Genomic DNA, 23,242 nt, shown 5'->3' on the forward strand with positions numbered 1-23,242 from the left:
AAAAAACATTTTCAGATATTGTACATTATTGTAGGTCTTCTATGCCCATCCTCTCTCAAATGTGTAGTTTTCTACAAAGTCCCTCCTTCCGACAAAGGCAGTCTGCTCTGATTGGCCAATGGAGCCAGTGCACTGTGATTGGCTGAACACCACAAGCACTGGTCAGAAATGTAACGCCCCTTTCAATAATCACAAGCTTCATCTTTCAAAATAAATGTAAAGACAGTTAATAATGTCCTTAGTTTTACCATCAGTTCAAGCTGAAAGGGGAACGGAGTCGCGTGACGGACACAGGGATGAAGCTCGTATGTGTTTGCAATACACAAGCCACTTGCGTTAATACAGCTGACTCCACTGTGTGACCCTCTCTCTCTTTCTCACACGCACACACACACACATTTGTTTTTGTGAAAAGTGGGGATAACAGGGTTTTTCCTACATTGAAAATTTTTTGGAGGCTGCCAAAACGATTTTTTGTCCCGCCAAAGCCTTATTTGATCTGTAATTGGGTTTTGTGAGTGAAGCAGGCTACTGAGGGAGTGACGGAGAGAACAAGCACAGCGCCTTCCCCCCGCGCATGCACTCTCCGTCTTCAGTTCTCTCTTTGCTCTCTCCCTCGCATCAAAATCAACTGATGCTAAAGGTTGGAAGACCGAATCCATGTTTCACGTGGCGCATTCGGAAAATATTTTTGCTGAATCACCGCTGGGTGTGAATTGCAGTCAAAAAAAAGTTGCCTTATCTTCTCTTAGAACTTCTGACAAGCAATCCGCACATGCAGCTGACATAACTTTAAATAAACGCAAAAATAAATCTATCCAGTTATGAAGTGTTTTGTGTGTGTGTGTGTGTGTGTGTGTGTTGACAAATCTTTCGCGGTGTCCTTATAGCCTGGATTCCCACACAACACGTCCGCTAATGTCCGATTCGCAACCTAATGACTCCTTTGAGCCAATTGGTCTGCCCGTCAGTGTCTATATCGGTGCATAACAAATCATTACTTCTTAGAAGAACATACACATCTGAAATGAGAAAGTAGGTGTGCTTACCCCATTTAGCAAGAGTGTTTAGTAAAATTTAGCATTAATAATTATGTATAGGCCTATGACAATGTGTAGTAAATTACCTATAAAATCATTTAGTTTAAAGTTAGACTGGAGTGATAAACTAGATCAAAGCACAAAGCAAGCTGATGCTAGCTAGCTGCAAATTTTATCACATTTTATATGGTAAAAAATTACACTATTACACCTTTTAACACTGTTTTTAATGCTACATTTTAAATGATATGATTATACTAAAATAATTATCAGGTCCATCAAAAAAGGATTTTTATCTTTCTAAACTTCACAGCTTTTTTTGCAAAGAGGGCAAGAAAGGATGACAGTGATCTTTTTTCATGAATAAATAGGATAACAAAAAAATCACAAACTGTTTCTTTGTATTTATTTTAAATGTAACATTTATTGTCAATATTGGGCTTGTGGATCATTTGGGTACTAGGGTACTCATTGCTGTGTGTGGATGACCATGTCGGTCAGCCACCACCGAAGACCAATTTTGACCCAGGAAAAACCCTGGATAAGTTACGCCTATTGGAAAAGTGCCCATAGGCGTAATGGTTTTATACTGTACAAACTGTATATTCTATGGCCCTACACCAATCCTACACCTAACCCTAACCCTCACAGGAAACTTTGTGCATTTTTACTTTCTCAAAAAATCTAATTCTGTATGATTTATAAGTGTTTTGAAAAATGGGGACATGGGTTATGTCCTCATAAGTCACCCTCTCCTTGTAATACCTGTGTCATACCCATGTCATTATACAGAGTTGTGTCCTGATATGTCACAAAAACAAGAGCACTCATACAAACACACACTATGCGCAAAACTCAGCATTTGAACATTCAATAGCAAATACTTAAACTAATAACAAAACATACATACAGTAGATGATTCAGAAGCGCCAGATTGTTGTAGCAAAGTCAGAATTACCTCCACTTCTAGGTTCACGAAACGGTCGTCCATAAAATGCGTTGCTGTTCTGTTGTAAGTAATCTTAAAGATTCCTAAATGCATCTAAGGCCAAATAAAGTGCTTTTGCCTTCACCTAGGTACACACATCATCTCCCTGACACAGTTGCTTTAATGCTAACTGCGGTTACTGAAACCACGCCGTCTTTGCGTGGACATTTGGGTGGCATTATTCAAATAGTTCCACATAGTGACGTAGACATGTGAGGGCTTGTTTGAATGAGGCGTTTTAGGAGGACGTGGCAGAGTTTTAACTCTGAAGAATATCTCTTTGGATTTGAGACTTTAGTTTTTGCAACTTTACAGATCTTCTTCATGAACCAAGAGCTTGTAACACTCAAAAGAGAAAGGAAAAATGTAAATTGCATCATATGACCCCTTTTAATAGAATTGTCTTGGTCTCAGCCCCAAAATGATGGATAAGGAGTCCATTGGTTGTGCCTGCTGAGACTATTTGAGACCATAATTTTTTTTTTCAAAATTATACCGGTTTTCCGGTTTATGACGTTTTTGTATTTTTATGAATAATCAGGTGTACAATGCATTTTCTGCTGGTTGATATTCCAAGACGTGCTTGCGGCTAAGGTCCTGGAGCAAATTGCTCGTGTTTAAGCCTGACAGCACTTGCATAAAATGGATATTATATATGCATAATCTGCCTGCAGTGCATATGCAGTCCGCAGCACGGACTCATTGTGCTTTCACACAGGACGCGTTTGCAGTCCGCTACTGATCCACGTCGGTTTAGTCCACAAACAATACAATTTTTTTTTTTTTTTTTTTTTTTTTTTTTTTTTTTTTAGCATCGTAAGTCTTTTATCACAGAACAATCTTTCATATAGACATTAGTTTAAAGTCAATAAATATAAACAACGCATTATTCATGCATTTTACTTCTAGGTTTGTATAATAAGCTGCTCAAGCAAGCGGCAAAACATTTAAACAGTAATTAGCCTACTTGTTAAAATATCTAAAATTAAAACACCACAGACAGAAACAGTCTCGTGCATTTTGCATTTAAATCTTTATCACAAGCAATCCCACGGGTCTTGATGAACTTTGTTTTTCTGCTTCCATAAGTTAACATATTGTTTTCCTTGTTTATCTAAAAGTGCTCTTTTTCTTGTTTTAAACCTAGCCAAAAACCCATGTGACTGCGTTTCCATGTCAATCCATGTTCATTTTTCCCGTGAACAATGCGCTTTCACTTTAATTCAGCGCCTGCAGCACAGCAAAAATAGACTTAACAATCACTGCACTGCTGCAGAGCACCGCTCCTTGAACACCCTGACCGCCACCTCGTGCAGCTGAAATCCGTTAATACGCACAGCAGACGGACTGTGTGAAACAGGCGTTATAACGTAACACCAGAGCACTACTGTGTAGAGGTCGACCGATATATCGGGCCGATATATGTCATTTTTTAATATATCGGCATCGGCCGATATCCGTGTTTAGCGCCGATTTAAAGTCGGGCACGTCGGCGGGCAGCCCCGTGTTATTGGTGCGGTGGAAAGTGCTGCTGCTGCATGTGAAGCACCCCAAGCCAAAAGTTTTGGAAGATTCAACAACAGTCCTGGGAGATAAAGGTAGTCAGAGAATTTCACTCTGTAAATGGGGTGGAGAAGTTGACCGCTCTAACAAACACTGTAGCGTGACGTTACCAAAGTAAACTGTCTCTGACGTTACTCCGCCCCGCTCACAGACAGCAGCGTGCTCGGAGAGACAGCTGTGCTGGAGCTTCCCTGAACGGTGAATGACATTTTTTCAGAAGCATGGTTTGATGCAGACAATAACCAGTTTTCCATCCAACTCATTTGTATTTAGGGATGTCAATATTCGATAATTTCCATGATCGATCGTCGTTTAAATTAATGGTCAATTAATTACCTCAATGCTGCAAAATGCGTCTGCAGCGGTATTATTATTATGTGCAAAAGCTACTTGGAAAAAAAGCTTTCTCACCCGAATTAAAGGGGTTTTAGTCTGAATAAAATGCTAGTAGCAGGACTATAAAATGAATAGATATTATTATGATCATTTTATAAAATGAAGAGAGTGCGCCATACGTTGGAGATCATTTTAGTTTGTTGACTGATTCCCGTCAAGGAAGACCGCTGAATGCGCTCGTTGTTGTATTTTAAAACGCAACTGCAATGTTTTCAAATGACACTATAGTAGTGGTGCAACGGATCATCATTGATCAATATCTTCGGTTCGGCACACACTTGACCCCCGGATTGATTTATGAAAAAAAAAAAAAGTTGCGCATGTTCAGTCCACACTCAGTGGTAATGGCGAGCGGAGGAACGGAGGAGCTTGAACGGCCCGCGCATTTTGTATTCCCTGTCAGATATAATGATGAGGAAAGAGGTTAGAGTGAAAATATTGTGCCAGATCTTTATGAACAGGAGAAGAAAACAGTTGTGGATGAACTATCCCGAGCATCCTCTGTTGCGCTCACGACAGACGGGTGGACGTCCAGGGGGACGGAGAGCTCTGTGACGATAACTGCTCACTTCATCACAGCACACTGGAAAATGAGAAGTGGGGCTATTATGTTAAAAAGAAGATATTATGTGCACTTTAAGTTGATTTCATATATTTTAATTTAATAATTTAATGTTAATAAAAAAAAGACAAAACGTATGTTTATTTGTCTTGGCCTTTTTTTTTTTTTTGCTCATCCGAAAAATGATCCGATCCATACGAGGACAACGAGTGCGGGTTTGACTAGATGTATTTGGAGGTTATTGCTCACGTCTCGTTCTGCACATATCCAAATGTTTCCATATTCGCAATGTATCTGAATGTTAAACTATAATATTTTTTATTTATTTAATGTAAACTAGACATGTCATTTATACCAAACACAAATGTTGCTGGTTGCTAGTGTGTTTGCAGCACTACTGTTATTTATTTTTTATATATATATTTTTTTATATTTTTTAGTTTAATTGATTTTTATTTCTAAAATTGTATTTATTTAAATGTATATTTAAGTTTACATTTATGTTCCAACAAACTTGAAAAATTCTACTTGATAAATGCTCTAAAACTTTAATGCAAATGATTGACTTTTTTTTATATATATATATATATATTACCTGTTTTAAATATTTAATACTTGGTCAGTTTATTGATTTTGTTTGGTTAACTTTGGATAAATTTTTTATTTTAATACCGTGCAGTGCACAAAATTAAGATTCGAGAGATGGTTCAAGTCAGTGCTCAATAAATGATAAGTTTAGAAATGTTGTGCATCCACTTATTATTAGTGTTTCATTTTAGCATGCAAATGAAGGGGAAAACTTCAAGATATCGGCCCTAAAAATCGGCAGCACATATCGGCTATCTGCTGACCCTGACCTCTAAACATCGTCATTGGCTATATAAAAAACCATATCGGTCGATCTCTACTACTGTGTTTACCCTCACCACGCCTCGCAGTTGCTGCTTAGAAGTGCAAGATCGTAAAGGGTCCGTCTGAAACAGTGTCTCGCGGCCGCGGCGCAGCATAACGTTTTTCCGAACGCTGAGTTATTAAATACAACGGTATGGCGGTATATTCAAAATTAACATTGTAACAAAAATATACACCGGTTTTTCGGTATGAACTGGTTTACTGCCCAGCACTACTATCAGCCCAAATAAGCTTAAAAAAAGTAGACTACTCTTTATGCCAATAATAAAAAATATCTCTGTGACTATGAATTGAAAAACCAACTTGCTTTTTAAATAATGATTCTGAGAAATTGATTTTGAACCATGCAAGTTGGCATATGAGTCATATTTCCATTTTAGCCCTGTAAGGGTGGCATGGTGTGGACTGGAAGCACTTGTGATATCATCTGAGATCTCACTGAAACTCCACGCCCACACTACCTCATTTCCCCTCTTCGCCTCTACTGCTTTTCCCACAGACTCAAGCCCTTTGGTTGTAATTTCTAGTCCCTCAGGGTTTAGAAACCGGGAAGCTTGTGTTTCAAAAGGCACTGAGATTCTCCACGTCCAGTGTTTCTGATCGTTACTGAAGTGATACATCAAGACTAGGCCTAATGGCTGTAAGAGATTTTATGGATTACAGACAAGCAGTTTATTGATTGATGCTGCTTACAACAAAAATGCCTAGACTAATGATGGTGACTTAAAACATCAAAACCTTAACACAAACTTGCAGCTTATTTTGTCGCGTGTGTCGTGCTTATAATTTGAGCAGTTGTGGTTGTTTTAAGCGTAGTGTTAATTCTGGCCTTGTGACCTGTTCTTTCTAAGGTATTTTGGCTCTCAATGGCCTGCGACTGATCAATGTGCTCCGAAATGGCTAGAGATACTTGTGTTTTCTAAACGCATGGCTTGGCCTAATCCAATTAGTATTGATGTACTCTTGTCCGCTGGTTTAGCAGCAAGCTTATTATCAGTAGGCTGTTGTGATTTACCCAGTTTGGCTCCTTCGTTCTGGCCTGGCACGTGCAACACTCTCATGGCTGTTCATTCAGTATTCACTTTGGCCTCTTTAAACAACAACTTAGTCATTGGGTGACAGATGTGATATGACTGATAAAAGCCACTCAATAGTAATTTTAATGTGTGCCTGTTGGCTCACCCGTGCCCTGCCTTAAGATAACTCAGCCGGGTGTAGTAGCAGTGCAGTGCTTGAATGATAATGTGTTGTTTGTTTTTAGCCACATCTCCCAATGCATCTTCAGAGTTGGAGCAAGCCAGACCTCAGACGAGTGGAGAAGAGGAGCTACAGTTGCAACTGGCTCTTGCCATGAGCCGAGAGGCCGCCGAGCAGGTACATCATGTGTACATCATGTCACTTAATGCCACTCTAGAACTGCTGCCTGATGTGATGCATCTACAGCTAATTATATGATTTAATACTGTGATGCTTGGTGTACGTTTATGAAAAAGATTTAAATTAAAATATCCAGATAATTTACTCACCCCCATTTCTTCCAAGATGTTCGTGTTTTTCTTTCGAAAAGAAATTAAGGTTTTTGATGAAAACATTAATACAAAAGCTTTACAGATTTTAAATATGTTTTGCTTCTGTCTATATAACAAATCAGCCTTGGTATGAACATAAATTACAGAGTAACAGTTGGGGAAACAATGCAGTGAGCATTGGTGCCTCACACACACACACACATAACCATTTTTTGCTAATTTGACATTAACATTTCAAATAAAATGCAGGTAAAGAAACCGTTACACTGCTCAATTTAAATAGTCTGTAGTACAGTCTGTGCTGTTCAGTATGACCAGCGCCTCACTGCTCATATATCCTATTAAGGATGAAGTTTTACGTCGATAATGTGAGTGAAGAACAGAACCTATGTTACATAATAATTAATAGGTTAGTATCCAAATACTTGTATGGAATATGGAAACATTTGGATTCCAAAATGAGAGGTAGGCTTCAGACACCTGACAGGTATGGCTTGACGCTTATATTAAACTAAAATACAACTGCAGAGGATTTGTTGTGAAGAGAAGGGACCTAAAATAGCATAATTGTGTTTGTAATTTTGCTTTTATTTACCATTATTTTAGCCTATTATTTCTGAATGTAATAATAAAATGCAACATACAGCCTACTAATCTCCCATTTCAAAATTAACGCTTATAGGAGTAGCCTTTTTTTCTTTTTTTATCCTTCTGAAACATTTTTTAATATCTTGAAGAAAAATTATTTAATGTTTTAATTGTTGACCATTTTTTTATTTTAATACATTTGGTCTTTGGTTAATCTAGAAAAGATGATGCATTGGCTATGACTTGGAGAGATCATACATTTTTCTTTTTGAGTAAATTAAACACTGTACTTTATTATTATTATTGTTATTGTTATTATTATTGCCAAAGAAAAAGTTTTAAAAGTAATGTTATTTACCGATATGTTTTCTACTCAAACCAATTTTACAGAGGAATGCAGGAACAGAAATGTTCAAATAGTGATTCTGTTTAGAGTGAACCAATCTTTTTTTTATTTCTTTTTTTAAATAATTTTTAAGAATGATAAACTCTGTATTGGCCTATTGGTGCATCCCTATTATTTCTATTTACAGCTTTGAACATGTGGACAGGTTTACCTTACTGTGCCTCTCTTTTACATATACTAACCGGGTCACTGTATATTTAGTCTATGGTGATACGGTTACTCCATTTCTAGGAAAATGTTTCTTTTCTAATTGCAAGCTGAGGGCTATTTGCATCACATGAAAGCCACTCTCACTGTACTTATATTTCAAATTGGCATGGTATCAAGAAAAAGGAAATATGACCTTCTGCTGGCTTACATTTTACACCGATATACCTGGTTGTCCTTTTCTTGCAACATGGGGCCAGACCAGCAACAGGATATTGTTTGGGAAGCTTACAAATTAGTGTGGATGCCATACAACCACACAACTGTCTCAGTGGGATTTAAAACCGCATCTTACATGTCTTATAAAAGTGATGAAGTGGGGCAGATGATACAGTAGGAAATATAATGTTCCTGAAGTCTCTGAATATGCTTGGTGCTCTAAAATTAATGTGAAGGAACTGTGTGTGCGCTTGGACATCTGGGATGAATTTACAAATGAAAAAAGCAGGCATGTTAGTGCTGTTGAGGAGGGGCTTGTCTGATAGGGAGGTGCACACAGTAGAGACTTACTACATTTCTGTGTATCACTATTGGCCCTATTAGACCTGCCTCTCAGTGTATAACTGACAGGTGTCTATTATAGGGATTGTGATTCATTCTGTGAGCTCCTTCCCTGTCAGATCTTGATCTTAACTAGGGGTCATTTAAAAAATGGACAATTGTATGAGATGTCCGTCAGATGTCCCAGATTTGGGATCATTATGAGGATATGGGAACCGTAGTATTCTAACTGTTGATATAATGAGGCTTGTGGTGAAATGGTGAAAGTAGATCACTTATCTCAGCTTTTTCTGCTTTCTCTGTGTTCTTTGGCTTTTGCATAAATCTGTCATGTTTCAGCCCTACACTAAAATGTCCTGCATGTAGCAACATTAGAAATGAAATGATCACTGATTAAGTGAAATGGCTCTCTTTAAAGGGGCTTTGCTTGCACTACAGCCTCATTTAACCCGTGTTTGATTGCTGATAATTTCCGGGTTTTGGAAGATGATCACTTGGAGTGTTTATTGAAACAATATTTTATTAAAATAATTGCTCAAATGTTGATTTGCAGGTTGATCTGTTCTTGCTCCCCTTTCCGCTTGTAAGCTTTAATTGTTATGAATATTCACATATGGCTAACCAAATATAAAGTTACTTCCACCAAATTAACATAGGGATTAAATTACAGCCTATCCTCTGTTACTTCCCACTGACATATTTTACATTTCTAGCTTCCTTCCTGTCTCCTCTGCCCTTTGAAATCGACTCGCTGAGGAAACAAAGTGTCGGGTGTGTCTCTTGGTTTGCTAACTGAATTCTGAGTCTTGGCTTTAATGTGTATTGTGTAATCTGCAGATTTTTACGTGCCTCAGTAACTGAATTTTGATGCTGAATCACCATGAATCACAACAACAGGGCTGTATCATCACAGGACGCAGGGCGGAGGTTCATGCTGTGATTCAGCAGACGGCACGTAGGCCATAATGTGTGTGATATAACATGGATTCTTTTGTGTGTCTGTGTGTGGTTGTTCAGGAGGAGAGGATGCGTCGTGGAGATGACCTACGACTGCAGTTGGCTCTGGAAGAAAGCCGCAAAGACTCCAGCACAGGGAAAATAGCCAAGAAGAAGAAAGAGGTAGGTGTAGCCTCCGAGCGCTTCAACTCACCAGCAGGCCACACAAAACTCTGCAGAAGGTTTACACATCCCTTACCTCCTGCAGGTTCATTTAATAAAGGGACAGTACACCCAGAGATGAAAATGGTCATCATTTGATCATCCTTTTGTCATTCCAAACTTGTTTGATATTCATTTTTCTGTAGAACAAAGACATTTTACCTGAATGTTCATTCAGAATCAGAATCAGAATGAATCAGAATCAGAATCAGAATGAGCTTTATTGCCAGGTATGTTTACACATACGAGGAATTTGTTTTCGTGACAGAAGCTCCGCAGTACAACAGAATGACAGCGACAGAACATAAAACACATAATAAAAGAATATAAAAATACAAAAAATACAAATAAGTAGATAAGAAATGACAATATACAAATTGACAATTGTAGGCAGGTATATTCCAAAAATGCAGTTATGTATGTACATGTATATTATGTGCAAAATTTAAGTGTATACTAAGTATGTGTGTTAGATAAATTAAGTGTATGTGTATATAAATATAAAGTGTAGTGTGTTCAGTGTGTATCAGCTGTTCATAAGATGGATTGCCTGAGGGAAGAAACTGTTCCTGTGTCTGGTCGTTCTGGTGCTCAGTGCTCTGTAGCGTTGACCAGATGGCAACAGTTCAAAGAGGGAGTGTGCTGGATGTGAGGAGTTCAGAGTGATTTTAACAGCCTTTTTGCTCACTCTGGATAAGTACAGTTCTTGAATAGATGGGATTCGCTCAGCAGTCCGGACTACCCTCTGTAGTCTTCTGAGGTCAGATTTAGAAGCTGAGCTGAACCAGACAGTTACTGAAGTGCAGAGGATGGATTCGATGATGGTGGAGTAGAACTGTTTCAGCAGATCCTGTGGCAGGTTAAACTTCCTCAGCTGGCGAAGGAAGTACAACCTCTGCTGGGCCTTTTTCACAATGGAGTCAATGTGAATGTCCCACTTCAGGTCCTGAGAGATAGTGGTGCCCAGGAACCTGAATGACTCCACTGCAGTCACAGTGCTGTTCATGATGGTGAGTGGGGGGAGTGCAGGGGGGTTTCTCCTGAAGTCCACAGTCATCTCCACTGTTTTGAGCGTGTTAAGCTCCAGGTTGTTGAGAGTGCACCAGACAGCCAGCTCTTTAACCTCCTGCCTGTAAGCAGACTCGTCACTGTCCTGAATGAGGCCGATGAGTGTGGTGTCATCTGCAAACTTCAGGAGCTTGACAGAGGGGTCCCTAGATGTGCAATCATTAGTGTACAGGGAGAAGAGCAGTGGGGAGAGAATGCAGCCCTGGGGAGCTCCGGTGCTGATTGTACGGGTGCTGGATGTGTATTTTCCCAGCCTCACTAGCTGCTGCCTGTCTGTCAGGAAGCTGTTGATCCACTGACAGACGGAGGTGGGCACGGAGATCTGAGTTAGCTTGGGCAGGAGGAGGTTTGGCATGATCGTGTTAAAAGCCGAGCTGAAGTCCACAAACCGGATCCTCACATAGGTTCCCAGTCTGTCTAGGTGTTGCAGAACATAATGTAGTCCAATGTTTACTGCATCGTCCACAGACCTGTTTGCTCTGTAGGCAAACTGAAAAGGATCCAGCAAGGGTCCAGTGATGTCCTTCAGGTGAGCCAGCACCAGTTTTTCAAATGACTTCATGACTACGGATGTTAAAGCCACAGGCCTGTAGTCATTTAGTCCTGTAATTTTGGGTTTCTTTGGGATGGGGATGATGGTGGAGCGTTTGAAGCATGAAGGGACTTCGCACAGCTCCAGCGATCTGTTGAAGATCTTTGTGAAGATGGGGGCCAGCTGGTCAGCACAGGATTTCAGACAGGCTGGTGTAACACAATCTGGGCCTGGTGCTTTTTTCCATAAATTGTAATAATTCTGCGCTCTTTCAAATATCAAAGCACAGGATGATTGGCGACTGTCAAGTTTCACAGCCATGTGAATGTACAGTATAGGAACTGTACATATCGTGCTTCATATTGAAAGTCTTCAAGAGCCAAATTGCTTATTTAATGATTCTAGCTAACGTAAGAGAGAAAAACTCTTTTGTACAGAAGTAGAGCAGACTTGTTTTTTCAGTAAATATTTTGACTTTATTAGGTTAAAATTGAATATGCAAATACACCACTGCCCAAAAGTTTAGCCATTTTTCTCTTATGCTCAATTTATTTGATCAGAAATACAGTAAGAACAGTAATATTGTGAAATATTACAATTTATGTGCATGTACATTAAATTAATAATATTTTCTATTTAAATCTATTTTAAAATGCTATTTATTCCTGTGATGCAAAGCTGAATATTCATTAGCCATGAGTCCAGTCTTCATTCAGAAATCATTCTCGTATGATGTTTCAATGCTTAAGTCATATTTAATATTATCAATGTTGAAAACAAATGATCTGCTTAACTTTGATGCACTTGAATAGAAAGTTTAAAAAAGCATTTATTTGAAATATAAAACGTTTGTAACTTCAGATCACATTTGATCAATTTAATACTTCCTTGTTGAGTAAAAGTATTAACTTCTATAAAAGAGTATCACTGACCCCATATATTTGACCATTAGTGTATATTTAGAGGCTGTGAAATTGTCACCATCTTGTTTTTATTAGCTGGTCCTATGGTGTGACAAATATATTAAGTTCAAATATTCCATGTAGTACTTAAATTAATGAGCTAATTAAGTTCAGATGGGCTATAACCTGTCACTCCGCAATGTCCACTTTCCAAATGTAAATTACCTGAAAACGTTCAGTTACCTAAATTACTTTGTACTCCTAAACTATATTACTAGTTTTTGTTTATACTGCTGTAAGCTAAATAATGTCACCAGAAAGCATTTCATTAATCTCTTAAAATGAACTTCTTTTTCCCTTTCTTTGCATGTAGACTTGTTTACTCGTAATGTGAGTATTTATGTTCAGATCAGCTTCCAAGTTCTTATTCATTAAAGCTGATGTGATAGCTATGGATGGTGAGATATATCTGTGGGCGCTAATCTCATATGTGGTGTGTGTGTGTGTGTAGCCTCCACAGTCTTCTCTGATGGATTTGATGGACTCTGTTCTGGAGGGACCTGCCGATCAAACCTCCGACCCTTGGGGAGCAGGTGCTGCAGCAGCAGGCCCCGCCTCAGACCCCTGGCAGTCCTATGGTAAACCGACACACTCAAACTTGGGTTTGACTATATCAGTTAGATTATAAATATCATGATGATTATAAAGCACCTTTGGTTGGCAATTATGTAGTGTGTCGATAGACTCGTCCATCTTTGTGTTGTGTTAATTTACATTTTTACATTTAAACATCTTTGCAGCAGTGAAATGAATCTAATGATTCGTCAAGAGGGGGAAAAAAAAATAACCCTTTTATACCATTTTGGAGAAAACGCGTAAATATTGTGTGTAATAAATTCTGTCAAATGGATGAGCAATATATCTCTAAAAACAGACACTGTTTAGTTTTATTATCTTGAAGGAAGACACACTCACAGACACTAGCTAATTTCTGAAGTAAACACCCACATACAAGATCACATTTGGCAGTGGCTAATAAAAGCACATTGACAACAGTTTGTATCAGCTCCCTGCTGTGCTGATTACATTAGGCTTTGAACAAAAAAAAAAAAAAGAGCACGTATCCCACCAGGACCATTTGCATAATAGATATTAGCTTCATTGTTACAACTAAAGGCAGATTTGAATCAAATTTTATCCCAAAAAAACAAAGTGTATGTCCTCTTGAAGTGGAAACAGCAAATACTGCCAATTCGAACAAAAGTTTCACTGTATCTTCAATAACCTTCACCCTTATTTTACTTGTACTTGCCTGTCACACTCATTTGTAAAATAGTTTCTCTTGTTGCTACTGTTTTTAATATAATTTTAGGATTGCCAGTATATTTAAAATGGATTGATTTCAGATTTTTTGTGGTATATGTAATTGATCTTAAACTTTTTGAGCATCTCCAAATAGTTATTTTTCTCTTCCTGTCATATCGTAGTTTGCACAGGTTTGATCCGTTTGGCTTCTGTTCTAAGGAAGTTAATTATTAAAGGTGAAGATATATTACTGATGAGATGATAGTAGTTCTGCGGCCTTCTCATTTATATTAGTATGCTCTTAATTGTGTTGTGCTTAGTTCAGTGCATCATGTGATTCATCTGTGCATTTTTTTAATATAACTTTGTCATTTTAAATCAAAATGTCATAATGGCAGACTAAGGCTCTCATTCAAATCTGCTTCCATTCAGTCAAAAAGCAATGGATAGAAACAAGTTTTTTTTTCTGTTTCATTCTGCTTTCATATTATGCTGCTAGTTCCATTATATTGCAACTCATTGGGGTTTGATTTTTTTTTGATTAGCTCTAAAAAAAGGCATTTTTCAGGTATTGATAAGAGTCGGAGTGAGGGGAGTGGCAGTGGTTTTTCATTGTAGTGTTACCTGTGGTGTTACTTAACACAGGTGTGTGTAACTTCCAGGTGCAGCCCCTAAGCCAGCTGCTCCTGTGGATCCCTGGGGTCTTCCCAGTGCCTCTTCATCAGTTGCTCCTCTGAAAAGCAGTGACCCCTGGGGGTCGACCCCGGCTCCTGCAGCTGCTGATCCCTGGAGCCCAATACCTGCCACCCGCCCTAAAGCCACTGCCACAGGTAAATTCGCGTTAAAATGTATTTGTTACACTGAGAAATAAGCCTGTTCTTTTACATTTTAATCCCAAAGGTCATCCCTCAGTGGGTAGCTTTGATCTTTTCTCCACACCAAATGGTACTTCCAGGGAGGACCTCTCCGAGTTTGACCGTCTTCGCTCCTCAGCAGTGACGGGTAAATGCTGACTACTACAGTTTACTAGTTAAAAGAAAGTCTGTTGTTTGGGAATGACATGAGAATGTGATGTTTATTTTACAGGTGATGGTAGAGGAAGCTCCGCCTTGCCATCGCAGACCAGTTTGTCTGTAGGCTCTGATCTGTTTGACGTACCAACCAGAAAAACTCCAGAGTCTTTCCTTGGTCCCAATGCCGCACTTGTCAACCTAGACTCTCTGGTCACCAAACCTCCCCAGCAGGCTCCAGTCTCCAACCCCTTCCTCGGTGGAGGTAACCTTAACCAATTACATATTTCTAGGAGATCACTTGTACATTTACTGGGGTCCCGAAATTCAATTTTATAAAATTCAAGGTCTTTTATCGTTTTAAAGGGATCGTTCACCCAAAAATGAAAATTGTCATTTAATAACTCACCCTCATGTCGTTCCAAACCTGTAAGACCTTTGTTTATCGACACAAATTAAGATATTTTTGATGAAATCCCAGAGCTTTCTGTCCCTCATCCCTTTATCAGTGATTCAACTGCAGTTTTACAAAGCTATGAGAATACATTTTGTGCTCAAAGAAAACAAAAATAATGACTTGATGCAATAATTCTTCTTTCAAATCACATCTTCTGCCATTATCGAGAGTACCTCTGCTCGTAATTGTGCTGTATTAAATAATACGACAATGTTTAAGTTCTTCATATTGTAATATGCTGTAAATATATACACTATCTACAATCAGTAGATAGATTTTACTAGTATCAGCTCAAAGTGTATTCTGTCTTTCTTTAAAGACATTATTACTGTCTCGGCAAAATCTGATGTTGCTCAACCTGTTTGTATGCATTGATATGTTGGTACGGATTTCATTACATTTTTATTAAAAACATATTTAGAGCATTTTAAAATGTGCAGCTTTTGAGACTGTTGGTTTTTTCTGAATATAGAGTATCAGTTTAATTACAAAGCCTCAAGTTAGATTTGAAAAACCCTGCAGATAGCCTGATTGTTCTCATTAAGCAGGGCACTCACCTGTACCTCCCTTTGGTCTCGTTTCAGTCCCAGGAGCAGCTTCAGCTCCTGCAGCTCAGGTCAACCCCTTCCAGGTGAACCAGCCACAGCCACCCACCCTCAACCAGATGAGAGTCAGTCCCATGATGGGCCTGAGTGGACAGAGCTTCAGCATGGTCCAGAGAAGCAACGAGCCCTTGCCTCTGTCCTCATTGCCCCCAGCCGGCTCCGTCTCAGTCGTACCCATGGCCGGTATGGCTCCTCTCGGGCCGGTGGGCCAGATTCCAAACATGGGGATCCCAGCCTCCATGTCCCTGCCCCAGCCGCTCATGAGCGTAGGGCTGCCGCCCACAGGCGCAGCAACACAAGCCGGCAGCACAACCAACCCCTTCTTATTGTGAGGAACAACATTTGCCTCCCCGAAACACACAAATCTCTCTCATCCCTGTTCCTATGGCATAGACATCGTAGTCTATTGTGTTCCGCCAAACCTGTGTGCTATTTTGAGACTTTTGGGAGTAGCAGTGGTGTTTACAGGTTTTACAAATGGCAGGAGATTCCCTTCCTCTCCTGTAAGAAATTGGTACCATACGACGATTTGGTATTCTTTTCTAAATTTCCTAAAAAGAACCCATAAGCGATACAGCGTCTAGGAGATTTTCTTCCCGGGAGCAACCTTCCTGTTTTTTACTTTCTTTTTTTGATGGCTAACTTTTCTTATCAGAGGCTTGAAACTAGGAGTACTGGTTCCTCTTAATTTTTCACATTTCTAGTCTTTGAAAGCAGCTTGCTAGATAAAACTAACCCCTTTTAATCGAAGCAGCCTGTATGTTCTACGCAGTGCATATACACTATGTGTATTTACAGTACGCTTAAGTAGACCGTTTAGAGGACTCTCTATCAGTTTACATGGAAATGATTTTGATGTTCTAAGCAGGGATTTTGCACATGCTCTGGTTTATCTGCTTTTGACTGTCGGCCTACCGTTATTCCTTAGTGCGAGAAGCAATGGGAAACCATTCACTAAGACGCGAGCAAAGCCGAGGACTAGGAGGGAGTCTGCGAACTGCATGTGTGAATGGTTTCAAACCTGATGCATTAAAAGTTGAACTTCATACTGAAGTGGAGAGTTGTTCTTTCTTCCTCTTCTTTTGTAATGCATGACAGGGAGTTGGTTTGCATATCATAATAGAGCTTAACAAATCCCGAGACGATGTTTATTGGGTGAATGGGTTCTTTCGACTCAGTACGGCTCACTATTTGCACAGCGCCATTTTCGACAGCTAATCCATACTAATGATTAGTTTTCATCCGTTTCTCTCGGAGTATCCAACAATCTGAAATGTGATCGTTTCAGTAACGTTTTTATTTTTAATATATGTCTACGCGCGTATGGAAGGAGCAAAGGGAAACAGGAGGAAATGAGTGTATATCTTCATCAGGTCCTAATGCATCTTACTGACAGGTGTATCACTAATCCCTGCTTCCTAATGCAATCTGTTCATGTACGTCGGGGGAAAAAAGCCAAGCGTGTATCAGAGCTTGCCGTTAACAAAATCTTCAGTTCTGTATTCGAGGCTAACTGGCTTATAGTGTTACAAGAATGAGTGGACATGCTAAGACAAGTTATAGTGTCGGAGGAGTCCTTTATTTGTTTGTTGAATATGTGGTATACATGTTAGGGGTCATATGCATCTTTCTACAGCTAGAAACCTGTGGTTGATTTGCATTGGTCTGTATACATAAATTGATTTTGGCCACGGTTTTATCATTAAATGAGACTTAGACTAGACTATGAATAGTCGATCAATTAGCAGTCCATTTAAAGCGAGAACGCCTAGACTTTGGTGTTTGGTGTGGCTTGCTGTGTCTACACTTTTTAATTCAACCAGTTAAGCACAAGATGGCAGTGTTTGCCACCAATAGTAGTTACCAAAGTGACATCGCTTTTTAAATGCAGAGCTGCGGCCATTTTTTAACTGACTACACATTTCTCTCTCTCTCTCTCTCTCTCTCTCTCTCTCTCTCTCTCTCTCTCTCTCTTCAGTTTTTCCCCAGTTATTATCATTATTATTCCTGCCTATTTTTTTGATTAGGGTTAGAAAATTGACTATACGGTTTCTCTCATCTGTGAGCTAGTGACCTCTGCTGGAAATATTTCAGTAGTACTGCTATTGTTCAGTCTTGTAGCAGAGCCTGGGTGTTATGGTCAATAATCTGCAGGCATACTCAGGCATTTTGGGGGGTGGGGGTGGCTAAGACAGCTTTAAGATGTATGTAATGCGTTTTTGATGGCCGTGATGGTTAAGGCAGGCACTGATTCTGCTAAACAAGACTCCCTGCTAGTGAACATCACTGTATTTGATTATGCAGACTAGTTTTACTTTTGAATCCATATGATATCTAACTCATTTCCTCTCGACCATTTTGTTTGGCTGTTACCATGTATCACCTGTTCTTGTTATTATGTACTCATTATGCATTTATTGTGGAGGACTAACCATGTGAACATGCATAACGACATTTTATTTTTCCATGTTATAGTGTCTGTGTATTTACCAAACTGTCTCATATTACTGGGAGCAGGCTGCTTTTATGGATATGTGCTCAACTTGTTGGCATTATGACTGTATAATATAATTTATCATCTGTTCTATTGTAACATATTGTCGTGTAATGGTTTTGTAGGAAAGTCACAGGAGGAGTGAGATGTTTTATTGCCATCTAAACAGCAGCAAGTGATAAAGGACCTGTAGCTGCAGCGGTAAAACAAATAAATCGTATCAATCACTTTTGATCCATCTATTCATGCTGTCAGTAAACACAGACATCACATCTTATTGTGGCGCCAGAGCCAGTGTTATTTTAGCATCATTATGATACTGTTTTTATTAGGGCTGCGAAACGATTAATCCTGAATCGCATTCAAAATAAAAGTTTGTTCACATACTATATATGTGTGTGCTGTGTATATTTATTGTGTGTGTATATAAATAACATGTTATATATGTGTGTATACATATTTATACTTGTATATAATTTATATATAAATATTTTACCTAAGATTTTCCCTTATTATATACATGTGTATTTATATATTCGTAAGTATACACCGTACACACACACACAAACAAACATTAACTTATTTCAAATGGGATTTTTGCAGCCATAGTTTTTATTGATATTTTGAATTCGGTTTTCCCACTTCATAGTTTTAGTAATTTTGTTGTGGTTTCATGATTTTCGTTAGTTTTAGTAAAATGTTTCTTTTTATTTTAGTATCAAGTTAAAGTAAAAAATGTTGCTATGGCAATTAGCTGAAATAAAATAAGCTTTTTCACATTTCATTTCAGTTGTTTGTTTATTTCAGTTAACTTTAATGTTCTTGTGGTTTTAATTCAATATAAATACCCTGGGCAAAGGTTTATCATATTTAGTGTCTAGGTTTAAAATAGGCAAAGATGGAATTCAGATTATGCGAATCAAAAATGCAAAAAAAAACTTGTATAAATGCACAAGATCAGTTTAGTTAAAAACATAAAAAGCTGATAAAGCAATATCACATTTGTATAGCTATAAAGTGACTATGAAAGTGACTTGAAAGCAGATTAAGATTACAGGAATATCCTGAAAGTGGTTATTAGAGCTTTTGAGATGTTTTTGTCAGTCCTGTAGCAGCTGAATGCTCTGATGTTGTTTCATAACCCAGTTTCTTCATGTCTTTGGTCACAATGTTGAACTGTAGTGTAACAAAACCTTGTGAGCGCACCCTCGTCACTGCAAACAGACACCATTGCATCAGTTATGGCTTATAAATACACTTGACTGCAGAAGAACAATTTCTGAGGCCCTACATTCACTGAAATGTCATATTTCATTTTGATTCAAGGGTTTTAGAAAAAAATCTTACCTTCTCTTCCATCTCCTTGGGCAACAACCTTGGGATCTGTGAATTCTGGACGCCGTCCCATCAGCCAGCTGAGTACAAGATATAACATGTTAGATATAGGCCCGGTTTCACGAATGGGACTTATCTTAAGCCAGAATAAGGCTTGAGTTAAATTAAGAGATTTAAGAGATAAAATGCCTTAGAACAAAACATTACAGGTGTGCATCTTGACACAGAACAATGACTGACATATTTGAAGACATCTCAGAGCAAGATACTTTCAGTTGAGATGGCTCAAACATGTATTTAAGTCTGGGACTATCTTAAACCCTGTCTATGAAACGGGGGGATAGAGTCTGATAAAAAATAAATGTTAAGTTACAGTGTACCTTAAGTCTTGAGAACAAAAGGGAAGGGCAACAGCAAATTATATTCAGATCATATCCCAAAGCTGCTGCATTATAAATCGGGTAACTTTAATGTTCTGCTCTATGTCTACATGTGACTGCAAATGAATGAGGTGACATTGGATTAATTATGAGAAATGATTAACAACCTTGTGAACTTCTGAAGTCTTGATGTAGACTCAGGAACAAACATAGGGATGGTCTTGGTGTGTCTGGACAGAGAGCGTTCACATGTAATTGTTTAAGCTTGCATTATGACAACACAATCTTAGAGTAACTCACTTTCCAGGTGTAAACGGGATGTGTATGGCTCCATAACCTCTCACAACATCATTTCCAAAAGTGTCAGGGCCGTACACACTGACCACAATCTGGGGCCCTGAAGAAAAAATAAAATAAAAAGGTAAATGGATACCTAGAAATAGTGGGCACAACTATTAAGCTGCATTACAATCTTCAGAATAATTTTCATTCATCAGATCAGGGTTTCTGCAGGTAAATTAATTTAAGGAATAAATTAAAGGGACCACAGTATGTCAATGTTCTCTGAATGTAAATGTATGTTGGTAAACAAGACAAACGTACTGAGGAATATATATATATATATATATATATATATATATATGCCTTATTTAATTCCTTAACTTCATGAATTTAAGATTTTCTGCTCTTTTTTTTTTTAAAGACACTTTTAAGGACTTAAATGACCTTTAAGACCCACAGAATCTCAATCACACGTGGTTCACTTACAGCCAAATGGGTTCGTGCTTTTGAACGAGATGTCCAGTGGGAAGTTCCACACCAAACTCTGAGATCCTCTACCTTTAGAAGTTATTTGAGAAATTCCCTCTTCCAAGCCCTTCAGGTTGTGGGAAAAAGATACAAACTTACTACTGTGGAATATATAAGAATACTAAAGTTTGTAGCCTATATATTAACAGTGGAGAGCAGGGACAACTAAACGTTAAACATAATTAAATATACTTTTAATATTATATATATTATATAGTGCAGCAGGTTGACGTCACTCACTGATGTGGGCGCCCAGTCGTGTCCATAAACGAAGCAATACTTGCAGTAAAGATCGTCATATTCTGGGAACTTTAGGCAAATACGACATGTAAGTTATTCTATTAACTCACTTTAATAACAGGCTTTGCACACAGTTTGCTACATTAAACGAATCTTCTAAAAATCAATGCTTACATCGGCTGCTTCGATTTGCCCATTAACCATGAGAAGAAAAACAGCTGGGTTTTCTGAGGTCATTTCCACACCATTAACACCCTGAAAAACATTTAAATCCCACCAAACCACCCTCGCTGCACTGAAATCAGTTTCGATGTGAAGTTAAGTTAATGCATGCTCGTTGTTAACATCCCTATGGCTGCTATGGACGCTTTCAGTACGGAAGGCAATACGGTCCAAAATGTCGGAAATAAAAATGCGTTTTAAAATGCTACTCCGCTAGGTGGTTGTCGTGGACATGAAATTGGAATTTATTTGGTATTCCGGATTAGTGGTTGAAGACTTACGGATCTGACATGTATGGCCATATTGGATGTTAAAATAAACTCTTTGTGGTTCGTAAAGCAGGGATGAACGTAACTATTTAATATGTTTATTATTATGGCATGAGGTCCAGAGTTTTGTTTTCACCTCATTTCCTGTGCAGATGTACAGCTGCTTTTGTTTACGAGGTTTGCCACGGTCTGCTTATCTGCTGTTTTCCCCCTCTTTCAAAATATTAAGTTATGTTATGTTATTATGAAAAAAGGCCAACATCCACACCCACGCCAATAGGTGTCAGTATAAATTCCAACAGCAGCTAAAATAACAAACTAACAACCTGTTGTTTCACCTGAGCAGAAAGGACAACCTTGAGGGAAGCTAAGTGAGTCCTTGAAACAGATACCAAGACCGTGAAACTGAAAAATGGAAAAGAAAAGAAAAAGTGTGAGATATCCATGAAACAAAGCAAAAATGTAAACCCCCCTGAGAGATGATATGCTGTAGCCAATCAATATATAAATCCACAAATTGAATTTAGGACTGAGTAAACTCAAATCGAAGCTTTTTTAAACCTAGATGAAGACCTGCCTGTCACTTTTTGGCCCAACGATGTCCCAGTTTGAGCTGTCCTCATCTGTTGCCAATTTTCCCTCTCTGGGACCAGGTCTTTGACTTACAGTCACTATTTATAGCAATAGACGTCTGTACTACTTACAAGTCCTCTACGGGACCTGTGTCTCCCTTTTTAGGCCTGAAATAAAGACTCATTCAGTCATTTCCGTGGGGCATGTTTTTTTTTGTCTTCATACCCAACCCATGTGGCGTTTAGGTTGACTGTATTGTTCTTGTCCTCCATTAATCTCATAGCACAACTCTTTAGTTGTGAAATCCATTTAATCTATTTCTGAAGTTCTGATCTGGACAGTTTGTGAATAGCTGTGTCCATCTGATTGACATTTTTTCTGTTTGGTTGACATTTGCCAGTGTCACCAAAACATGCAGCAACTGTCCACACCATGGCAAATGTCACGGAAAGGTCATGTGCCCTGGGCTGTGGTTTGGAGGGTCTGGTTGGTGGTCTGAAAGACGATCCTGTGTTTTCTTAAAGACAAGTGTTCTTCATTGTTTAGTCTTGAAGATAAAAAGGAGCTTATAATAGCTTGGCTTTATTCAGACACAATTTATGGGTCAGTGACATGGTGCTCTTTAATTTTGTAAAAAAAAAAACACCATAACATTAAAATGCAGTTCACACATACAGTGACTTAATTAATCTCCTATACAATGAGCATGTTTTTAATATCTGTATTATATTTAACTTTGTTATGCAGTGATAAGATAGAAAGGAACACTGCAGACCCTCATGACTGTGCGCCAGTGTTGAGAAATATAAAAATACAAAAAAGTGAATTTAATGACAAGTCAAGGTTTGTTATGTTTTTTGATTCCCAGAAATTAAATTTTTAAAGAAATAATTAATTATATTGGTAAAACATTTTGTTAACGTTTTACCTTTACAAATGCATTTGACATCTTTCTTAAAAATAGTAGCACTGCGATACTATTATTGTTATGTAATTTTATTTTACATGTACGTTTAATTCATATATGCAACTTAAATGTTTCTTTTTACGGTTTTGGTTTTTGTTAACTATAATAACCCTGGTACACATAGATTTGAACTTTGTTTTTATTAAAGTTCCTGTTTATTCACTCAATATGTAAAGAGAAGACGTTAGGTTCTGACCATAATGGAGTGGAAGAAACATCCACT

General features: G+C 38.3%; 2 protein-coding genes across 2 annotated transcripts in view; one reads left to right on the plus strand and one right to left on the minus strand.

Moving 5' to 3' along the window:
- epn2 (epsin 2) overlaps nucleotides 1-16,782 on the plus strand; it is a 29,751-nt gene extending 12,969 nt beyond the window's left edge. The window contains exons 3-9 of the mRNA XM_059558285.1: nucleotides 6,723-6,835; nucleotides 9,710-9,811; nucleotides 12,864-12,990; nucleotides 14,320-14,487; nucleotides 14,570-14,659; nucleotides 14,744-14,932; nucleotides 15,709-16,782. Coding sequence (XP_059414268.1) covers nucleotides 6,723-6,835; nucleotides 9,710-9,811; nucleotides 12,864-12,990; nucleotides 14,320-14,487; nucleotides 14,570-14,659; nucleotides 14,744-14,932; nucleotides 15,709-16,061 — 1,142 coding nt within the window. The 3' untranslated portion in view covers nucleotides 16,062-16,782. The remainder of the gene's footprint in view (nucleotides 1-6,722; nucleotides 6,836-9,709; nucleotides 9,812-12,863; nucleotides 12,991-14,319; nucleotides 14,488-14,569; nucleotides 14,660-14,743; nucleotides 14,933-15,708) is intronic.
- Nucleotides 16,783-19,002: 2,220 nt separating this feature from the next.
- On the minus strand, nucleotides 19,003-21,385 carry b9d1 (B9 protein domain 1). Its single transcript, XM_059558300.1, has 7 exons — nucleotides 21,163-21,385; nucleotides 20,989-21,057; nucleotides 20,707-20,815; nucleotides 20,239-20,335; nucleotides 20,106-20,168; nucleotides 19,571-19,638; nucleotides 19,003-19,437 (listed from the first exon to the last, which is right to left on the minus strand). Exons 1-7 carry the CDS (start codon nucleotides 21,223-21,225, stop codon nucleotides 19,301-19,303), a joined length of 606 nt encoding a protein of 201 aa, XP_059414283.1. The 5' UTR covers nucleotides 21,226-21,385; the 3' UTR covers nucleotides 19,003-19,300.
- Nucleotides 21,386-23,242: the final 1,857 nt, after the last annotated feature.

Source organism: Carassius carassius, chromosome 1 (genome assembly GCF_963082965.1).
Source record: "Carassius carassius chromosome 1, fCarCar2.1, whole genome shotgun sequence".
NCBI lineage: Eukaryota > Metazoa > Chordata > Actinopteri > Cypriniformes > Cyprinidae > Carassius > Carassius carassius.